This window comes from Colletotrichum orchidophilum (assembly GCF_001831195.1).
Source record: "Colletotrichum orchidophilum strain IMI 309357 chromosome Unknown Scaffold_113.1, whole genome shotgun sequence".
NCBI classification, from domain to species: Eukaryota; Fungi; Ascomycota; class Sordariomycetes; order Glomerellales; family Glomerellaceae; genus Colletotrichum; species Colletotrichum orchidophilum.
The window spans coordinates 77,027-99,046 of NW_019173069.1; the positions used below are offsets into that span (position 1 = coordinate 77,027).

The 22,020-nt window shown below is 54.0% G+C and overlaps 6 protein-coding genes across 6 annotated transcripts; 1 reads left to right on the forward strand and 5 right to left on the reverse strand.

Moving 5' to 3' along the window:
- Positions 1-105: 105 nt before the first annotated feature.
- CORC01_10965 (uncharacterized protein) lies at positions 106-3,310 on the reverse strand (the record flags this gene model as incomplete). Its single annotated transcript, XM_022622592.1, has 2 exons — positions 106-3,114; positions 3,215-3,310. 2 exons carry the CDS (start codon positions 3,308-3,310, stop codon positions 106-108), a joined length of 3,105 nt encoding a protein of 1,034 aa, XP_022470902.1.
- A 1,293-nt stretch (positions 3,311-4,603) lies between these two features.
- Positions 4,604-4,786, reverse strand: CORC01_10966 (uncharacterized protein; the record flags this gene model as incomplete). The annotated part of the gene is made up of 1 exon (XM_022622593.1): positions 4,604-4,786. A coding segment is annotated over one exon (183 nt), but the record flags the coding sequence as incomplete, so codon positions are not given.
- Positions 4,787-6,557: 1,771 nt separating this feature from the next.
- Positions 6,558-8,414, reverse strand: CORC01_10967 (platelet-activating factor acetylhydrolase; the record flags this gene model as incomplete). Its single annotated transcript, XM_022622594.1, has 1 exon — positions 6,558-8,414. The coding sequence occupies one exon, from the start codon at positions 8,412-8,414 to the stop codon at positions 6,558-6,560; it is 1,857 nt and encodes a 618-aa protein (XP_022470904.1).
- Positions 8,415-9,929: 1,515 nt separating this feature from the next.
- CORC01_10968 (fungal specific transcription factor) lies at positions 9,930-13,052 on the reverse strand (the record flags this gene model as incomplete). Its single annotated transcript, XM_022622595.1, has 6 exons — positions 9,930-10,653; positions 10,713-11,431; positions 11,499-11,725; positions 11,866-12,054; positions 12,134-12,474; positions 12,994-13,052. The coding sequence occupies 6 exons, from the start codon at positions 13,050-13,052 to the stop codon at positions 9,930-9,932; spliced, it is 2,259 nt and encodes a 752-aa protein (XP_022470905.1).
- Positions 13,053-18,421: 5,369 nt separating this feature from the next.
- CORC01_10969 (uncharacterized protein) lies at positions 18,422-18,705 on the forward strand (the record flags this gene model as incomplete). Its single annotated transcript, XM_022622596.1, has 2 exons — positions 18,422-18,482; positions 18,608-18,705. 2 exons carry the CDS (start codon positions 18,422-18,424, stop codon positions 18,703-18,705), a joined length of 159 nt encoding a protein of 52 aa, XP_022470906.1.
- Positions 18,706-19,034: 329 nt separating this feature from the next.
- On the reverse strand, positions 19,035-21,000 carry CORC01_10970 (major facilitator superfamily transporter; the record flags this gene model as incomplete). Its single annotated transcript, XM_022622597.1, has 2 exons — positions 19,035-20,166; positions 20,228-21,000. 2 exons carry the CDS (start codon positions 20,998-21,000, stop codon positions 19,035-19,037), a joined length of 1,905 nt encoding a protein of 634 aa, XP_022470907.1.
- Positions 21,001-22,020: the final 1,020 nt, after the last annotated feature.

Here is a 22,020-nt window from a genome sequence, read left to right on the forward strand (position 1 = left end):
CCTGGCTCAGTAGGAGCTCGATCGCCAAAGAGCAAGACTATGGCCACATCTTCAAATTATCCCCTTCAAACTTTGCATTAATTCGTGTTCTATTCGTCCTTCAACTCAGTGCAGCTTCTCCTTCAAATAGATCACTGCGGCATATCCTGCGCAGCAATTCGTCGTCATTCCGTGAGCACACCATGGACACTTCACCGTCGTAGAGATGAGCCCGCTGACTCCTAGCTTCCGGTCCTCCACCATGCTGTCAGGCTTGGCCATGCATTCGTAGACCTTGCTCGGCATGTCATGCAAGAACTTGCAGCTGCAGCATTCCACAAGCATCTTGGCCACAGGCTCGGGAACACCACTGGGAGGTACAATGGATGCGCGCGAGACACGACTGGAGCGAGGTGGAGGCATTGATCTGCGGGCTTCTTCGAGGTAATTTGAGGGATTCGATGGCGCTTTGCTAGACACAATCGACTTTCTGGAGGCTGTGTCCAAAGAAAGAGAAGACTGGGAAGCTGCCTTGGCGGCCAGGTTGGCAACAGAACCACGCTTTGACGAGCGTGGCGGCGGAGGTGGAACGAGGGACCGAGGCACGAGAGGCTGGTGCTTCAGCTTCGGAAGGAAACTCGTGTCAAGAGCGAGGTCAGGACTCGAGCGGCTCTTAGCCAAGCTCGGGTTACGCTGAACGACGCTGTAAATTTCCTCCTGTACCACTGGAGTGTCGTTTTCAATCTCCTTAGTGGGCTTATTCCGCTCATATTCGTGAGGAGTCACCAAAGAGGCGGATGCTAGAGGGGTTGCCATCGCCGATGTCTTTGAACTGTCGGTGTGTGTAGGAGTGGGATAGTTCTGCGACGAGTCGCTGTCCTCGGCATCAGCAACACTGGCCTTTCTGCCAAACTTTTCCGTCACCAAGGCCTCAAGCTCGTTCAAATGCGCCTCATGGTTCTGAACTGGAATCTGAGGGGGCAGACTGATCCTTTGATTTGAAGCAATCGGCGAGGCTGTCTGCATCGCTGCCTTGTGAGAAAGTCTATACGATCGTGTGTCGTTTGTAACGACCACGGTCTCATTGTCAACCCGACCAAGTTCCCCATCCACAGGAGGCAAACCTTTCTCGGATTGCGGTCTGGAAGAATCAGGGGTGGTGGCGGGTGATGGAGAAGGCAAAGACTCGTCGCATGAAGACATTGAAGATCTTTGTGTCGGACGTGCGGAAGAGTCTCTCGAAGTCGATTCAGTGGACTCAGCAAACGGACGTACAGGCGGTACCGTGAAAGGGGATGGTTCGTCAGTCGAGTACCTAGAGCTTGACGTCGAGTCGGGGGTCATGTTAGTATCGCGCGCCGCTCTAGTAAAGTAGTTGGAGACCGGGGGTTTGGATGATCCGGAGGTTGAAACTTTCTGGAAGGCTGCTTTGGCAGCATCCTTGAAGCTTCTGATGGCTGCTCCTGGGGTAGGCGGATGCCTCTCACGCGATGCAGATCTTTCGGGAGGCAGCGGTATTTCTCTAGACATCATTCTAGATATGGGCGGTCCCTGGGACGTAAACTGATCGAAAGATGGCTGTCCCGGACTGCCTGCTGGCGGTGTGTAGGGAAGCCGGAATGTGACTGCGAAGTCTTCACCTGGTATTGCCTGGTCTTTGTAAGCGCCGAGGCTGGAGAGCGATCCGTTGCGTGGTGAGAAGTTGGAACCCATGGGGCTGCTCTCTGAGGAAGAGGGGTGCGCTCGAGATTGAAGTGGTCGATTTGATGCAGGAGGGTAGTGAGACTTGGCAGACGAGACACGAACTTCGTCTCTATAGCCATTGATGGATCGTTCTCTGCTTTGCTGGCGAGACTGATGTACATAACTCTCCCTTCTTCGACCTCGTTCTTGCTCAACAACAACCTCGCTGAGTCCGTTTTGGATCTCCAATTCGTCGTCGTCTGTAGGCACTTGCGATTGCTTCACGCCATTCATCCATTGTTGAAAGTTGCTCACGTCTGGTAAAGGCGGTGCCGTGGGGGAGACCAAAGGCTGAGACCAAGAGGGGGTATTCATTGAAGCGGATGGCGATGTCTTGGGGCCGTTTAAGCCTTCAGCGTAGCAATCGGGCCGCTCTCCTTTCGGATCAAATGAGAAGGGTCGTGGCAACGTTGAAGGCGTCATCGCTGGCGGTGTGACCCTCACTTCGGGTCCAAAAGAATGAGACCTCTGACCAGTCAGGAAAGCCGGCGGGTTGGGTTTGCTGAAGGGCATACCCGCATCGACCTGTCGTTTCTGTTCCAGCTTCAAACCCCCAATGAATCCTTGGTCGTCGTTGCTTTGAGACTGATTGTGGGTCTTATAGCCTGTCAAAGCAGCTTTCAGCTGCATTGCTACCGAGTCCGACCGCTGCCTGGCGTGTTGGGGACGGATTGGAGGTGGTGGCTCGTAGAAAGCCTGGGCGCTGGCTGACCGAAGATGGTCGTTGACGAACATGGTTGGGCTTGAGATTGACCTCGAGGCATTTGGAGGTCTCGGCGGTGAAGACTTGGTAGTCGGTCCAGCTTTGCTCAATTTAGCTGCCAACTTCTTCTTGACAGACTTTGCCTCTTTCTCGGCTTGCTTCTCGGCTTGTTCCTTCTCCTTCTTGCGCATCTTGGCTTCGGTTTTCTTTTCCTTCTTTTTGTTCTGGCCAAAAGATTCCCAGCTTGGCGAGTTGCAGATCGAGGATGCGTCGTCCGCAGTCGGTTCGTCAAAGCTATCAACGTCGAGGAACGTCACTGTCTTGTGCTTGTGCTCCACCGATTCCTTGCGCTCCGATCCACGATCGATTTCAGACTTGACATTCGAGGGCGGCGGCACAGAAATGGAGAGAGAAGGCAAGACTGTTGCTCGGCGGACCGCTTTCATGGCAGATGGTGGTAGCTCGGGTTTCTTGACGGGAAAATGAGCAGATGATTCCCTCCGGCGAGACTGCAGAGGAGCGACAGTCTTCACAGGCGGAGCGGGATGAACGGTGGGAAAAGGTTTCAGTTTCGGAGGTGACTGGGTAGGTCGGCCATGATTAAGCTGTTGTTGAAGAACCTGCTGAAACGCCAGGTGAGAGGGATGGGTTGCTGCAGGCATGGACTGATGCCCCTGAAGACGCTCGAGCTATAAGATGAAGCGTGTTAGTGGGTGGGAGCTAACATAGCCAAATTGGGTGTGGATGCTACGTGATAAGAGGCGTCAGGTTAGGGTGGGATCGGCCTACCTTCCGAATATGTTCCAGCTCCAACATCTTCTGAAGGCTGTCAGACCTGCCGCGTTGCGGCTTGGTCGATTCGCGTTGACCGCCCGTTGCAGTCATTCTTGGGTATCTTGTCTCGAGGCGTATTTGGAAGTGGATTGTCGTAAGTGGAGTCGTGGCGTGAAAGGTGCAAGTGGGTAGCCCGCTAGGTAGTGGTAGCAGAGGATGGAAAGAAGATGAGGCGTTGCTAACGGAGGCGTTTTTGCGTTGTCATGTCTTCGTGGTGCTGGTACGGCGTTTGCTAAGAATGAAAGACTAAGAAAGTAATGCGATAAATAGTTTGTCGAAGTGTAACTGCGGCCGAAAACCCCCAGGGCTTGGCGGTGAATTGGTGTTGTGACGACGTCTTCGGGAGGTTCGAGGTGTGGTCCAGAAAAGACGGTTACAGTTGGGCGCGTAATAGAAGTTGAAATGGAAGAACAAACACACGGTCGATTTAGGTACTGGAGAGGTCGGGACCAACGAGAGAAAGTGCGACAAAGTAACGTTGTCGTCGTGAAACCAAGAAAAGCGTGAAATGTCCAGCGAGGGGCAGTCACAAAAGGAAATCCGAGAGGAAAGAGCAGGGCAGGGTTGATATTTGGGAAGGAGCCGGGGTTCGCTGAGACTACCGGTACCTTAAGAGGGGTTCTCGAACGCGGGATGCTGGTAAGACGGGAGAAAAAGGAAGGAACTGCAGATCGGGAGACGCTGGAGCCCAGTCACCGGAGGCACCTTATGCAGACTGCAGAGCTTGTTTACAACGGGCAAGGCAAGACCAAGATCGCAACGACACCACAGACGTCAAGCAACCACCTTGGACCAGCAGGAAGCCGGGCACAGCAAAGTGAAGTCAAACCATGGCCGTATTTCATCAGGTCTCGTCTGCACGACAACCGCGAAGGGCCATGGCCATTGATCGGGACACGGACTGGCGGGATGAGATGGCTACCATGGGGATGCCTTCTCAGTAGGCAATTGGCGTGAGGTAGCCAACGTGAGCCAACGCGAGCCAACGCGCATCTAAGGTAAGGTAAGCCGCTCCCATCCCAAGGCGTGCAGACCAGACCAGACGGCTTACCCCATGGAGGTCAGGGCAACGTGAGATGGGATGGTGATCAGCCCTTCACCGTCCCAGACCAGGTCTGAGGTGAGGGTCGGGGTTGAGAACAGGTGCAGCAGGGCAGAGGTCCCGGCACAGCTTCAGCTGGACTGGAAAGAGGCTGCATGTGGGCGAACATAGGTAAGGTACCAAAGAGACATGATGCGCCAATAGGTAACTTGGCAACAAGGTCTCGGCGGGAGCTGCTCAGCGCAGATTGTTGCTTGCGGTTGGGAACGGAACCAGTGGTCGGCAGTCGGTAGAGGAGGCAGCTAGAACAATGTACCTTGCCGTGCCATGTCATGATGGGCATGTTGCCTGATACAAAGGAGAGCCATCGGCGTGTTGCATGCCATATATCCGATGGCGGGTGGTGTTACACGGCGGTACAGCGGATGTGGCGGCGAGTGTGAAAGCCTTGTCCAATGGCGACCTGTAAAAGGTGTCCTCGATTGCCCCGTCGCCGCAGCAGATACTTGAATGGCTAATTCTCATGCCGCTTGCCATGTGAGGCCCAGTTGCTCAGTGGAATTCGGGAGGATCCCTAGGTAAGGTAGGTAGGTACCTTAGTCTGTACGAATTTTGAGTTGCAACGCTCGATACGAGCTTTGAGGTGCGTTGAAGGAGCTCCAGCTGGACCGGGGACCGCTGCAGGCGCCACCCCTTGGTATCCACTGTTAGCGACCTCCGGCGATTTTATCCTGGCGATCAGCACCGGGACATGGCTAGCTTAACACCCACGGCTATTTTGAGAAGGAGCAAGCGGGGGGCCTGACCAGGTACTACAGTCTATCGGTAGGTCTTTCCCCTCCAGAGGAGGCTGGACGTTTGTTTGCATCACAACGAAGCAAGCACGAATGTTGGTGCTTACGGTTTTTACCTTGGGTAGTGTTTCCCCCACACACCACACCTCGTTTGAGAGTTTCCGTTCCTGAGAAACAGGCCCGTCAGGGCATCCCGGCCGTTGGCGTAGCGTCACTGGTGACTCCCAGGTTCCAGGTTCTGCCCCCCCCCGTCCCGCCGCCAAAGCCTGACCTTATTCCCATTTTCTCGCCTCACCTGAACTTGAAGCTGTGGATGGCCATGTGGACCCGACGACACAGCGGCTGCTGTTCTGCCCGTTAAACTTCCCTCACAGACCTATAACAATCCTTCGTCCGACCTGTCTCTCGTCATCAAGGTTATAATTCTGCTTTAGACCCGAGGCCACCTCGTTGGCACAAACCATAACGCACAATTCAACAGTCCCTGACAGCACAATTCGTATTTTGCATCGTCCCATCAACTGACACCTGCATATTGTCCACCCATAAGCACTCCCACACCACCATCGCCGACCCCGACCTGCATGCCGTGATCGATGGGCACCCTGTCTTCCAGTCTTGGCGTGCCTCAATACCCTTACATTGTACATTAGGAAAATCCGTCCGAAAAGAAGGCGCCGACTTGCAAGCCAGAAACGGACCAAAGAGACAAAAATAACTTTGGAGAGATTGTGACATACGGTCAGGACACACAAACCCACGAATAGGCAGGCTCAACGACCTCCATCCACAGCCACACATGATGGGCAAACGATTATTTAGTCTACGGATTTCACAACCCTGGCCCTCCTCAATGTGGCACCGTCGCTCTCCACGTGTCACCGCAACGGGCGACCCCTGGCTCAATTGATCAAAATTGCTGCACATCGAAGTCCCTAGAGCTAGTCCGCTTCGGCAAGGAGTCCGAGCCTCGCCTTATACTTCAAACCGAAGCTACCCTCTTCTCACGACAAAGCGCAATATGCACAGGCTTTGGTCAGGAGCAAACTTCAGCACGTTCTTGTTGAAGCCGTGGGCAAGTGCCCAGCCCGTCTCTAGATCGTTAATTGCTTGGCTGTCCGACCGCCCAATACCTTAGCTTGCAGAGCTGTTGCCCAGTCATTGCCGACTCTGATCCAACGTTTCTTGAATGATAGACAACGCGCAGCTTTTCCATGTGAATTCAACCTATTAACGATAAGAGACCGCTGGTCTCGAGAATTATGATAGCCCGGAAGCTACCCGCTGTAAAACGAGTCTATCACCCTATGCATACAGTTGCACTACAAGTGCTCAAAACATGCCAGGACCATGGGTGTGGGTACGCCTTTTGAACGCCGACAATCAAAGTCGCTACCCATTCTAACCAGACCACCAAAATAATGCAAAGCTACAAAGCGCGTCACGTCGAACATTGAGCCAGCTACGCTGCATTACAGCTCGTCGTCCGCTCGTTCCTTTGCATCTGCTCTTCCACGGACTCTGGGTCCGGGCTCACGTGCATCCAAACCTCATTGCCTCTTTCCCAGTTGATCAGCCCCGAAGGCATGCCCGATCCATCGCCTTTCCCCATCAAAACTCGATTCTTGTGTCGGAACCATCTCTTCAACCGCAGAGTCGCTTCGTTGTCTACCTTGAGCCGGACTGCAATCCATTGGTCGTCCGGTCGGTGATCGTGCGTCACCACAGCAAGCGGTGTTGTTGGTGGCTCCGTCGTTTTCAAGATCTCTTCGTCCACCCAGGTGTTGTACTTTGTTTGCTCTGGAGGTAGCGTGATCTTTAAAAACTCGAGCGACGGTGATATCGTGAGATAGATGGCTCTCAAAGGATTCACCAACGTCTTCATGAACAAGTCTGTCCAAGTTGAGTACAAGACAGCGAAATCTGTCTGGGAGAGATGGGTCGATCCCCGGATAGTCATCATCCAGGTAAGTGCGTTCTCGCCCCTCGCTTCATTGCAGATGTCGACAAGTCTGTCAAAGTTTTCTTGCCAATGCATAAACGCCTCCGATCCAATCGAAAGCAACGGCTTTTTGACGCGGTGACTGGGGTTCTCTCCTGCTCGAGGCGTCGCCGGGCCCCAAGCGTCGAGAATGATGCCTTGACCAATCCAGCTGAGCGATTCGGTCCTCAAAGCTTCGACCGTCGTTGCTCCGCCAAACGAGTGGCCCATGATCGTCACGTTGTCGAGGAACATCCTGTCCTTCCAGTCCTCCCACACGATGCCTGTGAGGCCCTGAGAGCTGGATGCCACATTGCCCTTCCTTCTCAGATTCATGGCTTCAACTTCGTGCCCTCGGCCGCTGTCGATGTATCCGAGGATGCGGAAGGCCTCCTCAATTTCTGTCATTCTCATTTCAATTTGCGCAGCGCGCAGTTGCATGTCAACGCCGCGTTCGTTGTTCGGTGCCGTGTCCTGTTCGTTGTTCTTGGGGAAGAGATAGTCGACGCAGTAGTGTTGTCCAGACTCTTTTCCTCTCTTTTTGTTCTTGATCTTCTTGGCGTTGAAGGTCTCTAGGGAAGATTCACTGTCGGACACCTCTCGATGTTCCGGGAGGTTGACGTAGGTCCTCGCACCGCTGCCATCCCTGTGCTCGACTGCCACAACAATGAAGCCGTAACTCGCCAACTCTCCGCAGATGGAGCTGTAACTCATCCTCGAGCCTCCCAAGCCGTGGCTGAAGATGATGACTGGGAATTTCGGCTTCTTTTGCGAGCTAGACTCCTCGTTCCTCGCCGTCTGACCTGTCGGGCCTTCGTCGCCCAGCATTTCTTCCGGCCAATGCTCCGCCAATTTTGCGTTCCTCAGCGCAGGGAGCTTGGTGAACATGGAGGTGGCGGCGATGTAGGCCGTGACCGGGAGATGCGGGACGCTGAACTCCTTGGCGTAGCCCTTACAAGTGAGGACACGCGGGCGAGGGAGCCATCCGACCCGTGAGAGCTTCGTCTTCTTGACGCCACCAGCGGCCTTTTTGCTGTCGTTCTTGCCGTGGCGATCGGGAGCGGCGTGATCGTCCGTCTGGGTCTTGACGGTGCATGGGTAATAGACGGCGAAGAGGACGGTATCAAGCCTCAGCAGCGGGACGTTGTCGCGCCTGAGTTCCGAAAAGGTGCGCGGCTGGCGGACCGGCGCCTCGATCTCGAGGAATCCCACGCCATAGGGCCCCGTGTAGTAGGGTAAGGAGTGCAAGAAACGCTCCCTCAGCGTCTTTGGTGGGTTCGTGTCGGTTCGCCGTTTCCTGTTCTCCGTCGACGCCTGTGTATTTGCCTCTGAACTCATGATTTAGGAAAAAAGACCAAGTCTTGCGAGGCGTGTTTGTGAGCGGCAACAGCAACAGCCTTCAAGAAATGGAGGATTGGAGACAAGGCGCGCAGGGGATATCCTACGGCTGTTAACGGGGCAGTCGAATGAGAGGACGTGGGCTGGTGTGGAATTTAGATGTCTACCGGGCCATGGCGGTACGGGTAGCGTGGAGACACGGCAGGGAGGGATGCCCGGGGGCTAAGGTAAGTAATTAGGTGGGAGGATGAATTAGACGGAATTGGGGGGCTTCGATCTAAGCATTCCTAATGGGGCGTGCCTCAGCAGGAACAGAAAGAGAAAAGAAAAAGATTTTTTTTTTTTTAACCGGAAGCTTGGGGAGGGGGTGGCGGCGCAGATTGCGCGCCGCGCTTGACCTTTCCGTCGCTCGGTCGAGAAATCTTGCGTGGTCAAAGGGGTGAGATTGTGAAAACGTGAAACCGACGAGTCCGAAAGGGCGCCTGACGTCATGGGGGAAACCGAACCTGCCATTGACAATTAACACCGAGTTCTTTGAAAAGTACACTTGTGGGAACTTGAGAGAGAAGGGCCAGGGGGGTGGGGGGCGGTGATTGTTGACAAGGGGGTCAAACTCCAGAATTGAAATTCAAGTGACAGGGAGCCAGGCAGCGCAGTGGCATGGTCAATTGGGTATCGATTGGATCGATTGGAGATGACCGTGTTCGCTACATGGGTGCTTTGATTCCCAGTTCGTAGGGCGATGGGGGGTTTCACTCAGCGAGACATGCGTTTTGAATCCGTGTGTTGAGCACGCAGATTCGAGTGTCTCTCAAGGACACAGGAACGCGCAGAAAGGATTCAGCGTACGAACAGATAAAAATCAAAAGTCAATTCCAGTGGCTGTAGGGTTGAGACACGGTACTGCTTTGCTGCTGCTGCTGTCTGCCTCGGCGCTCGGGTATTGCAATCCATCTTCTCTCTCTGCCTTTCTCCCACATGCTTCTACTCGCTCGACGCCCTGGGCCTACGGTGAGGCGTACCGTCCGTCCGGTCATCGTCCGGACATTCTCGGGCTTCCTCTCTCTTCGCGACACGAACCCGGATCATGCCGTCGGCTTTTCTCCCACTCTCCTTGCCTTTTTTCTTCTCCTTCTCTAGCCCAAAGAATTCCCCTCCTCTCTGGCGACGCTTGCGACTGTCAGGCACGCGACCTCGGCGAATTTGTCATTACAGCCGTGAAAGGAGCCGTACCCAATGGTAGGTTTGGGGTAAAAGCTCGCGTGCCTAGCGATTGTGGCCGGTCCTGATTCGCCTCTGATGGCGGCGCTAGGAATGCGCGATATCGGGGCGCGACTGAAGTAAGAGGCGTCTTTATCGGCGACGCACCCGGGGAGGGGGGACACACGATGTGGATGGGCTTATTGCCGGATACCGCCGGATGGCCGGAGGTGTGGCCCGCCCCCGCCATGAGGAGGTGGATCCGATGACGCCAAGCCCTTGTTCCTTTTAGGTTCCGGTCCGACTGCGGCTTAATTAATTCTGATTGGGAAACCGACTGCCTAGGAGGCTCTCGTATTGCCAAAGCTCTGGCTGATAATCCATCGGTAGCCTCCAGTCGCTCATGTCCATGAATCCGGGGAAGAGCTGACTGGCGTTGGGTGACGTCAACCCTGCTGACAAGTCCATGAATGGTGACGGTTGTTGCTGTTGTTGCTGTTGTTGCTGTTGTTGCTGTTGTTGCTGTTGTTGCTGTTGTTGTTGTTGTTGTTGTTGTTGTTGTTGTTGTTGTTGTTGTTGTTGTTGTTGTTGTTGCTGCTGCTGCTGGTCCGTCATGGACAGACTTGTCATGGAGCCTATGACATCGGGAGTGCTTCCGCTTATGCTGCCGCTGCGGGCCGTCCCCGGTCCGGATGTCTGAGGAGAGAAAGGTCCCTGCAATGCACCTGCTGAGCCAGGCATCATTGGCATATTCTGACCTGGGAGTGGGACCTGCTGGGTGGCAGCCGGACCGCGGGTGACGGGGAGCATGTGCGGAGGCAGGGTTGGGGTGTTTGCAAGGACCGTGGCCGCGACGTCGGCGATGACCTTGATGATTTGGTACGAGATGACGGACCGGTGACCTGGGTCGTACTTTTCAAAGAAGGAGATGACGGTGCGAATGAGGTCGAGATCACGACGAGCGCGGGGGTTATCTTTGTTCTGGAGAATATTGACGAACAAAATGTCAACGCTCCACGCTATTTGATACAGGAGGTACCTAGAAAATAATTGTAAGCGGCACCACTCACGATCAAAATTTCAGTGGGGAAGACCTACGGCGTATATGGGTGTTCGATCTGGTGGTAGTTCAATAGCGAGATCGCAGCGCGTGATGCACTCACGCAGAGCGCCAGACTAGGACCTATGTCGCCGGTCTCAACTCCCTCCTGATCCTCCAACGTGGGCAGCCTGAAGGCGGCAGAATGGATCGCCACAACAAGTTGGAAGTAAGTGTAGTGCAACGTTGTCAGGCACACCAGCCTGGAGTAGTCACCATCGAGCAGCGCGTCGACGTTGTCGGCGCGAATCATCGGCGGGATACTCTGACGCCACTCCTGCAGCTCGGTGTCAAGGCGGCGGATCTCGGCCTCGAGCTCAGCCGCTGGAACGCCGCTGCGGGTGTACAATGACGTGGAGATGCGGCCCTGAATCTGGGCGAGGCGGACCTGCTCAAGGAAGTAGTTGAGCGTCACGTCATTAGGGTAGTAGTACATGCTGTACCCGTCAAACGGATGCTCTTCGGGGAGGTCCAGGAGGAAGTCGTCGCTGATGAGGGCAGGTTTTCCGATCCGCAACATGAGGTCGTGGTCAATCACGTACGCGTGCCAGAAGAGGCGGCGGCGGTGGAGGTACTCTCCGGGGATGAGCTGCTGAGGGCGCGCGAAAGCCATGTCCGGCTCTGGCCGATGGTAACCTGCCATCAAGAGGAGCTGGACAGTGAGACCCATGAGGGTAAGGGCAATATGGTTCTCAGATGTGAAGCTGAAATACATGACCTGCGCAGGCTGTCAGTCTGTGGCAATCTATCGTGCTGTAACGCAACAAGTGTAGGGGGCAACCCACTGTTGACAGTAATGCCCCAATCGACAGAGGCGATGGTGTGCGTAGAATAACGTTGGGTACCATTCCCAGTGCGTTGTAAATGTACTTTTGATACTCTTCCTTATTCCGCATGCCACTCCTCCTGCGGAGCGTGTGTGCGATAATAACATTGACCGCCATGCGCCAACCTGGATCAGCCGGAGGCTGACCCTGAAAGTATGACCGAAGAGCAGTTCGTAATTCGTGCTCTTGAAACAGTCGTACGTTAGAATTCAAGGTCACGAAAAATTCTGTGTGGGACTGGATCAGTACCTGCGCCATAGTGAAAATGTGATCCACTCGAACACGAGCGAGCGGGCGAAATCACATCGCAACGGCGTGGACTCACCATTGATGCAGTCCATGATAACATGGTTTGGGGGTAGAGGGTGGTTGGTGTCGGCATGCTCAAGATAAGGCTGCGCGTGGATATCCAGGACCTTTGGTTGCAGGCCTCTTAGAGCATTGCTGAACCTGGAGTCGCCAATGAGAAGCTCGATTTGATTCAAGCCTTGCGGCGAGAGCAGGGAGCAAGCACCTGGTAAGCGAGTACTTGTCAGCAACCATGATCTCTACAAAGTAAATGATGAATAGTAGGGACGAGAGTTCATCATTACCTTGTGCGACAACTGTACTTTCGTCAGGGGCACCGACGTAATACGGTCTTGCCCCGGTCGAGGACGACGAGGTAACGGACGGCGGCGATGGATAGGTGTCAGGGTTGCCGGAAGAAGGGCTTGCGCTGCTAGCCTTTCGTCTCGACAGGGGCGATGGATTGTTTGACGATGTCGTCCCCAGGGGCGACGCATTTGAGGCACTTGAGGCACTTGCCTTTACCTCACTAGCCGTCGGGACATAGTGCTGTGGAGGTGTTGGTCCCTGGTCTGGCTTTGTGGATTGCAGCTCCTCCACCAGCCTCTCCATCTGTGCCAACCTCGAAACAACATCTTCATATAGTCTGTAGGACGCAACATCATGGTGAGTGTGTCAGCCATCCGTAAGCCGACAGAAACTATCGGAGATAAGGGCCATGACGACCCCTCTCTCCTTAACAGCAAGTAGTGAGTGAGGATGAGGGGAGCGGGTGATTCGCTGGTAGGAAATGAGGAGATGAGGAGGTGAACTCACGGTCTCTGGCGACGACCCGATGACCGTCGCCCTTCGGGCCAGGCACAATCCAAGCCATACCTCACACAGTTTGAACAGATTGGCGTCTTGTGGTCGCATCTAATCTGCAATTGCAACGACGAGCCGTCCCGCCGGTTAGCCCAGTCAAACCCCACGCTTGGTTGCTCGGTCTCGCTCTTTCTCGGATGCTGGGCAGGATTTGTCGTCGATGGGCGTGGAGATCAACGGCATCCAGGCTCCAGCATCCTTTCTGAGTTGAACCAGCCTACCGGGACAAGATTGACCCCTTACCTTGCGGCGCCGGCATGGAGTGCAAGCCAACGGACGCGGTCTCGGAAGTGCGTCGGACCCGTGGTTGGCCGCTTGTCCGTCTGGCGGTGACAGATGGTCTTCGGGGCTCTGCTCCATCGCTCTCTGCTTGGCGTCCAGAGAGACGGACTGATACAAAGTGCGTGGAAAAAAAGAATAATAAGGCTGCGTGTCCCGTTTGTACAACAACTTTGTTTTCCTTCCCTCGAGCAACCGTTGGAGCCGAGAGCGATGAACCAAGTTGTTGGGACCAATTGACTCGTAGGAGGATGGAAAAAGAAAGCGCTGCGGTTTTTTTTCTTCCCCTTCTCCTGCGAGGATCGCTGAGCGAGAGGGTGGTGCTCCGGTGCGTGTTTGGGCTTGAGCTCTCCGGGGGGGAGGGGGGACAGGGAATAGTTAGGTAGGTTTGGGGGCCGGAATGGTGTGTGGCAGACGCATGTGCAAATGTGTCATGGATGTGCTGCAGACCGCAAAGGCCCCTCCCAAGTCCCAACTCTCCGACCTCTCCGAATCTCTCAGGCCTGGGGTTGCACAGCTCTTTGTCGACTCTGCCTTCCTTCCCAAAGTCCTACGCCTCGCACCGCACCTGGTCAAGAGACAAGAACCCGGCCCTCGGTGGTTCCTGCGCCTCTGGTCTCGACCTTCCCGACGGACACGATGGCGTCTCCCTCTTTCTCTCTGTCTCTCTCTCTGGGGGTCTCTCTCTCGCGCGCTCCCTCTGTCTCTGATGCCGTTGTAAGTTTGGTAGTCGTTGCACGCTGAAGTACGCGTTAATGGATGTGTACACAAAGTAATGTGATGTCTGGTACTAGGCGGCTGGGGCGGAAATGTTCGTTGTCCGTCGGCATGCGCGGGTAGGACGGGGTGCCATCCGTGGTTATAATGATTGAATCACTGCCTCTGGATACCTCTGGTTGCGACGCATCATGATGCTTGTCTGGTGTTTTAGGGGCGAAGCTTAATTGCCCAACTCTAATCTCTGCTCGACGTTTTCTTGGGCGGCCCCTTGGGGTCGTCTCTCCGCGCGGGTCGAAGTGAGGGGGGAGGGGTGCGTGACCGACGATCGGACCGCGTATTACAACGAAATTATGGTCTTGCCGGGGAGGGGCGGGTCGGGGGAGGGGATTGGGGCAGTTCGTTAGCAGTACGAAGGTAAGGTACGATCAACCACGGCACATGTTTTCTCTACAGCCTCTTCCACCCACCGCCCATATATAACCCTATCCGGCCCTGCTCCACGAGCACGGCTTCGCGTCTGATCTTCCATCATCCCAGAGCCCAAATGACAACGGGCGAACCTTCATTTTGAAAAATTCAAACGGCTACGACTTTATCAATCTAGCCATCTCCACCGTCAATCTCCTCACGAGTCATGCTACATTCCCGCTAACCGCCTAGCTTACAAATGAATGTGACGTTGCGGAGGAATTCATCAATCTCACATCTGCATTACTGCGCCAGCACGCAACACGCTGCAACGCTCGACAACGGCAATGGCCGTAATACCAATCGGCTCCGACAACTAGGTACGGATAATCCGAGTGAGTTAGTGTCGAGTGTGAGGCTGTGAGCTCAACCTGAGGATTACTCATCTCGCCAGTACATTCAATATTGAACATATCCGGAAGACACCTACACGACACAACTACTCCGACGCGCCATTTTCCATCTGTAACGAACCCAGTGAGGTCCATTGACAGTGGGTGATACAGCGATGACCCATGCAACACTGCCCTAGGCATATTACTCTCCGGTAGACCTCAGCTCCGGAAAGACAAATTAATGAAATATTGAGGCGAAATCCCGGCCTTGACGTGGACGAATCGCCGATCCCAAGTCCGAATTGATGGGGGCACGACCTGCAACAATCTTGTACACGTATGTGTATCAAAAGAATGTGTTCATTGTTGACTACGGATACAAACCTGCGAGAGTCGCGCACAGGTACGCTTCAGGATGGCCTGCCGAGGTCCAGAGGCATCAGACATCAAACGAAGGACAGCATGACAGCTAGTCTTTGCCAGCATCGCGCCAATAAGCCCGACGGGGGTTTCAGAGAGCGCGACAGATTCTCTACGGAGGGCGAGTCTGCGGGGCGGGCCAATTGGGGCCAATTGGGGCCAATTGGGGCCAATTGCTTTATAACTTGATCTAAAAGAGTTTCGACTAGCCCTCCTATTACTTCGCCCTTTATGCTTGTCTGCGACACCCCGTTCCACTTATCAGACTCTCTGACTCTGACAATGGCGGACAAGCCACCTGCCGATGGTCATTCTAAACCAGGCACCAAGTGAATCATTTACAGCATCTGGATATCCGTACAACAGTTAACCCCCCTTCCCCCCCCCCCCCTTTGTTTCTATCCAGAATTTCAATTCGAGACATTAGATGTACGACTCGAAAGCCTCCGAGCACGTGTCAGCCTCACCTGGGGGCGATTGGTGCCGGTCTGAGAGGCATCAATCGTGAATCGATCGGAGGGATCTGGATCCCAACTCCACACATGCGTACTAGACTTACGGATACTCCGTAGAGGCGCCAGCTACTGCCCAATCTGGATTTCGTTCCCATGCTCCATAACCTAAGGCTCTGCAGTAGCCTTCCGGGTAATACTTTCCAAAGCACTCCAGGGGACATTTGTAGGCGTCATACATGCAGTGGAGTTCTATTTCGTGTGCGCTTTCTCTCTTCGAATGGAGAATTAAGTCAGTGCTTTGTTGCTAAAAAAGAAACGTCTTCAATAAACTAATTTTAACCAGGGTCTCGAGTCCGGCCTCGCCTTCTCCAAATTTTGACGTGCGACCCTACTTTGTACATCATTACCCTTATCGCAGGGGAATGTGGCCGGGTTCAAGATTGAATGAATGATTGGCCGACCCCCCTAGCTCTTGGCATGTTGGCACAATTTCTACGACGCCGGAAGCTGATGAATTGCGACACCTGTACGGAATATCCGTAGATGCACGGTTCTAGAATTGACTTACCCTCGATCTTTCCGATATGGAGGCTTTAGGCTGTTGCAGAGCGACTATCGCGTACCTGGGATACGATCATTTGGCTACTCGAACACTCATGCGAGATTTATCGTCCTCGTCGGGTGACACAGCAACTCCCCTTCGTGGCAACAAATCGCCATCGGTCTTTGGCCGGAATCATCGGATAGATCAAAGGGGGGATTAAACGGCCCCCAGACCCGTGGCGCAGCTGAAGTTCGCCACGCTCGTGAACGAAACCCATGGGTTCGCGTAAGCACAGGGAACAATTCCTATTTGAAGACGGTCGGTTCCTCCGACTAAATGAGATTTTAGAGGCATCGTGACCCATGTTTCTGGACCATCGTTGTGTCAGGGGCACCGGATCAATGAACCAGGCAGGCTTCGAGAGGCAAAACCAAGTAAGCTTTCGGCGGGATCGGCGAATACGGGCGGGATCCACAGGAAGTCGAGATTGATAGAAAGTTGGCTGGAGCCTGGAGGTGAGGAAGAGTAATTTGATTTCAGTTGATAACCGGCGAAAATGTGGACACGATAGGCCGGTTGGAAAACGCCTCCTGTCACAAGGTAGAGCATACAGCCACTAGGCATATGAGTATAGAGTGCGTGATAGTGTGTAACACGTGAGAAAGCACGTGGCAGACGGCTTCGTCTGTGCTGAAAGTAGGCCATCTTTCGGGATACCTACGCGTACATTGTGTGTGAACGTGAGACTACACCATACACGTTTCGAATATGGGCAGCAGAGTAATTACCTGTGTAGAATTTACCTCTATCATGGTGCCCCGCGTCTCCACTAATCAAAGTCTATGCCGTTACCGGCCCAAATATGGGTGGCATAGACGTCAACTCCGGATCGGAGAATTTCTCAGAGGTCAGCATGCAGACAGGACTGACCGTGCAATTTAGGTTCGAATTGATTGGTTGGTGATCAACAGGAGCAAGACATCGCGTATAAAACATCACTCGTAGAGACACTCAAGGGTTCAAAAGATAGGCACAGGAGTCAAACGAGTAAAGCAATACATCCAAGACATAACACAAGGTATGACATGTCTTGCTCGGCATTTGCAGCTGAATGTCTGTGACCTCAGAACGCCCGAGCAAGGCTTGACTTTTTTGCACATCTACAGTATGTTTCTACCGACGCCGATGGAGAAAACGCGCAGGAAAATGATCCCAAACTATATTTATACATCCCAGGTACATTGGCCTACCAACTGCTCCCTTGCTTGATACAATCAAGCCAGCGTTCATGATTAGCCAGATGCCCAACTCGAATAACAAAAGCTGGGGATATAATACTGGACCGCGGGGGATTTCCATGAACGCATATACCTAGAGTTTTCCTATTATACATTGACGTTGTCTCATTCACATCAGACTATATGATTGAGGAGTCGCCGAAACACAAAATTGGCGAAATAGCCATCTCTGAAAAGACCTTGTGGTGCTGTCTCACGAGTAGATGCCGCAGATACGTTGTAGAGGCCATCAAGCGTAGGCTGTCATATTGAACCCTTCCGTCACCTCATCTGACCAGTTGTATAAACCAATGTCCCGACTGATGCCTTAAATAGCCAATAAAGTATCTTGATGACTATAAAAGCGGAGGAAGATAGGAAACCATGGCATGCTGACGGGATGGCGAATTTCAACGGGCACATGTGGTACTACTTGACGATGCAATGTGATGGTCAACGGACGCAACCGTAACCCAGCTTACTCATTCCGTCAGCTACCGAGTATCTATCCTAAATGTAGCACAAACACTACAAAAAGTCATCGAGGCCAGATCACAGAGTGCGCAGAAACTAACAGCACGAGGTAGGTCCAAAAGCAAGCAAACGTTCCTAAGGCGACTTATGGTCTCTTATCTCATTTAACGAGAGCAGTCATGTTGCCGGGGATTTCGGATCAAGGCTGACTCAAAACGTGCTGGAGCTTATCAACCCTTTGTGCTTCTCGTACACCAAGGAATTCAGGAAGCCGGGGCAAAAACGTCGTATGACTTGGCATACACCGCAACGATATGATTTGAGGTTGGCGGAACTTTGCAACTCCATCATGAAACATGGCGGGTATTGATTGTGCGGGCGAGACCAGATGACGCCTGACGCCTGGCACCTTCATAGTCCGCAACAGATATCATCAAAGTACAAGAGGAGAATGGTTTGCATCTAGCACGCGATAGTGTGTGTATGCAAAGAGTATAGACCCTACTTCCGCCGTCTGCTGTTGGCCTCATTTCTTCACCAGCAACACCCATCTTGGAACGAGAGAACGATGTGGTACTTTTTAACTTCCGCTCACCATATCCCAAAAATTTGCCTCCCAAGAATATCCTTGCCCTTCCCATCGTCGCCTTCACCGCACGTGCAGCCGCCGTCAGCCATGGGCATCTCACCCTAGGTAATCAACCTCCCTCGACGCCACGGACCTCCAGCGCCGCATCGTCAACATCGTCAACGGCCAATGAGGTCGGTACTACCGCGGCACCGGCTGCAGCGATCAAATCGAAGCAATCGAGACCGGCGGTCGTCTCGTATACTTGAATCGGTCCTCCCCATTCAGAAGCCGCTCCCCTACTTTGGCCTCACTAGTCAACTGGTCAATACACAAGCTTTCAAAGAAAAAATCAGATGGTGCTCCCTCCAACAGAGATGCAGCGAAACATGCTACTACTCCTCCGACAATTGCCAGCCTCAGGGCCGTCGGCGACGGGATCTTTGGGACCAACTGTCACTTGTACTATTTGACGACAACGGCTACCAGAACTAGATCGGGGACACTGGAAATGCCAATATTGATGGCGGAAAGGGCTACACACCCCCGAGCGGGGGAGAACTGGCCATAGGTTTTTGAACTGGGTTAGGTGCTGATCTATATTTCATGGGATGGCACGAAGCACTTGTCTCTCTATTGCTACACGTCATCCATTGTGGCGCGTACAATGTTGTCTACTCATGTTTGACTTTATTATAACTATGTCTAGCTAGATATAACTAGGTGTGGGGTATCAAAGATCGTGAAATCAACTTTTGACTTTAGGCTTTCCTTGGCCCGGACGCGCCACATGTAATAAACATTACTTCGCAACTTGACGTCTGGTACCGACATAACTGTTACGCCTGCTAGCAGAGGGAGTCCCTCTGGGGGTGCCGCGGGGGGTAACCCGATTCTCGCCAAAGAAGCGCGAGTTCTGGCTGTACGAGCGCCCGTACGCCGGACGATCAGGACGCTCAGCGTCGGACGCACCAGAGGCGACGCTCGCGCGCCTGTCTCCTCCAATATGGCTGACGCGACGACCGCCCGCGTCGTCTCTGGCACCGGCCAGCTTCTGAGCAAATGGAGAGCGGGCACGCAGAGTAGGACCCTTCCAGTAGATGACGTAGACCGCGACGACGAGGATGAAGGAGATGCAGAAGAGGATCGTGCAGGCGTACTCGAGATTCTTTCCTGTACTAGCGCCGATGTTGGTGAAGAAGGGCGTGGCGGGGACGGTGAGGACACCCGCGAGGAAGTCACGGGCCCAGCCGTTGCCGCCCGTTGCCGAGGCAGAGTAGGGTCCGTAGGCGCAGATCATGTAGTCAATGGTGGCCATATAGATGGCGTAGTTGGCGATACCGACGATGGCGGCGAAGACCATGGAGCCGATCCAATGGATGGGAGGTCCCTGGATGGTCCAAGCGAACCCAATCAGGCCAATTGGCAAGCAAGGCGCCGTGTACAAGAGGAACCAGAGACGAGATTCGTACTGGGCTCTGTCGTCGTTGGGCTTGGCCGCACGCTCCTTGATATTGCGCTTGATGGCAGGGATGAAGAGAAGCCATGCGAGTACGTAGCCGATGCCGATGGGAATGAAGGCTAAGCCGACCTGGACGGTGGTAAAGTTCCACTGGCCGTAGACGAGGACGAAGGACTGGATGAACATGAAGATGAGGGCGTCGGAGAAACCGGAGAGAAGCGATAACACCAGCACGATGGGTTCGGTGAGGAACATCTTGAAGGGACGGACCCAGGTTGTCAGGACCTCTTTGACCGAGAAGCGGTCCTTGAAGGGGACGAGCTCGTCGGGGCCCCAGATGTTCGGGTTGCCCTCCTTTCTGCGTCTCTTGGCGATGCGGTTCATCATGATGGTGGTGCGTGTTTCGGGAACGGTGAGGGCGTGCACGGCCTGGACAGCGACTCCGAAAATGAGCTGAACCCAGATGGACCATCTGCGCCGAGAGATTAGTTTTTGACAACGAAAAGAGAATTGATAGTAATCTGGCAACGTACCTCCAGTTCAAGTATTCCTCAGTGAAACCACCGACGATAGGGCCCAGAACGGATCCTCCGACCGAGGAAAAGACGACATACGCGACAGCATACTGCTGCTTGTCGGACTCAAACAAATCGGCAATCATACCGAGCGTGACGGAGCCGCCAGCGGACGACAAACCGCCCAGGGCGCGACCGACCATGATGGTGGCAAAGTTGGGGGCCAGGGCCACAGGAATCTGCCAGATGTTGACAAGGAGAAGTGAGAGCTGGAGAACCGGCCAGCGGCCAAACTCCTCGGACCACGGGGCCCAAAGCTCACAGCCAAAGGCGTACAGGACGAGGAAAATCATGGCGCCGCAGCGGCCGGCCTGGGCGCTCACGTTGAACTCCTCGGAGATGCCACCAATGGCGTTGGAGTAGAGCGAGGTGTTGAAGTTCATCGAGACCTGGACCCAGAAGATGACGGTGAGGATGTACCACTTTTTCCACTTGGGAAAGCAGAAGCCCAGCTCTTCGTAGCAGTCGTCCTCGGTGATTTCGTACTTATCGTGGGTACCCAGCTTCTCGAGCTTGGCGCCATTGCCGTTGCCATTGGGAGCGCCATTACCGTTTAGGTGCTCCGAGTGGTCAATGGTCTGGTCGTGCTCTTTGGAAGCTGCCGTATCGCTAGCGCTGGTGTCACCATTGACGTTGCCCTCGTCGCGGGATTCAAGCTTCTCGTTGGCAACCTTGAGGTCGGCCTGGTTGATGACCTGGGGCGGTTCCTCGGCGAATCGTGTGCCAGCCATGTTGAGATGTTGTCATGCAGATGTATGGTGTGGGAAGGTCAAGATGATTTGAGGTTATTTCTTCCTCCTGTGTACAAATAGGTGAAGGAGGACGGGAGAGGGATAGGTAGGCGTGTGGACAACCTCTATAGGCCAAAACTCTGGATGATTCGGGAGAACCAAGGGATCGGCCGACTCAGCGTGCTCGGGAGATATTCGAGATATATCAATGGGGCGGTCAACTTCGGACGGAAGCCGAGGGACGCAGGCCCTACCGCCTTGACCCAACGCGCCTGTTGCTCTTGATGTCGTGCCCTGCCCAGTCGGCTCCCCCAAACGTGCAGTCGCCCACCCGTGACATCACCGTCCATTGTCGGTGGCGTGAAACAGGCAACCTCTAGCGCAGCACGTCCCACTTAAACAAGACGCAGCGTCGGAGGGGCGTGTGTGTGTGGGATACAGGCGCGAGGTGAAAGAAGGGAAGCAAAGGTGGTAAGAAATCTGGGTAGCGTCGTCTTCACCCGACCGTTCGACAGGAGCTGCAGTCGCGAGCGGTCACAGGACAATTCTGTTGGAAAATCGGGGACGGGTGCGGATCGTCAACATTGTGGATTCGCCGGAGGGAGTCCGGAGGAGGGTTGATTCGTCGAATGCAATACTCGCGAGGAGCCAACAAGGAACGAGCGGGGCGCGCCAGTCTGTCTACCTTAATAGTATATTGTAGACTATCCGTAAGGTACCTTAGCAAATGTGTGGATTGTGGAGTACCTAATTGAGTTGACAGTGACACCCCCCTTGGAAACATTTTCTTTTAGTAAGGTTGCTTGCTGGATTCGTCAACATGGTTTCTGCGCTGGCAATTCCAGTCACGGTGCCTGTCCGGACACGGGTTTGGTGATGTGTCGAGGACTCGAGGTTCGCGCCTTGCCTCCTGCCAGAGAGGTCATTAGGGAGGAACGTAGTTGAGGCTGGTGCCAAGTTGCGGCAGAGCGGCAGCAGACTTGGCAAAGAGCGGCATGCAAAGCTTGTTTCCCTCACAAA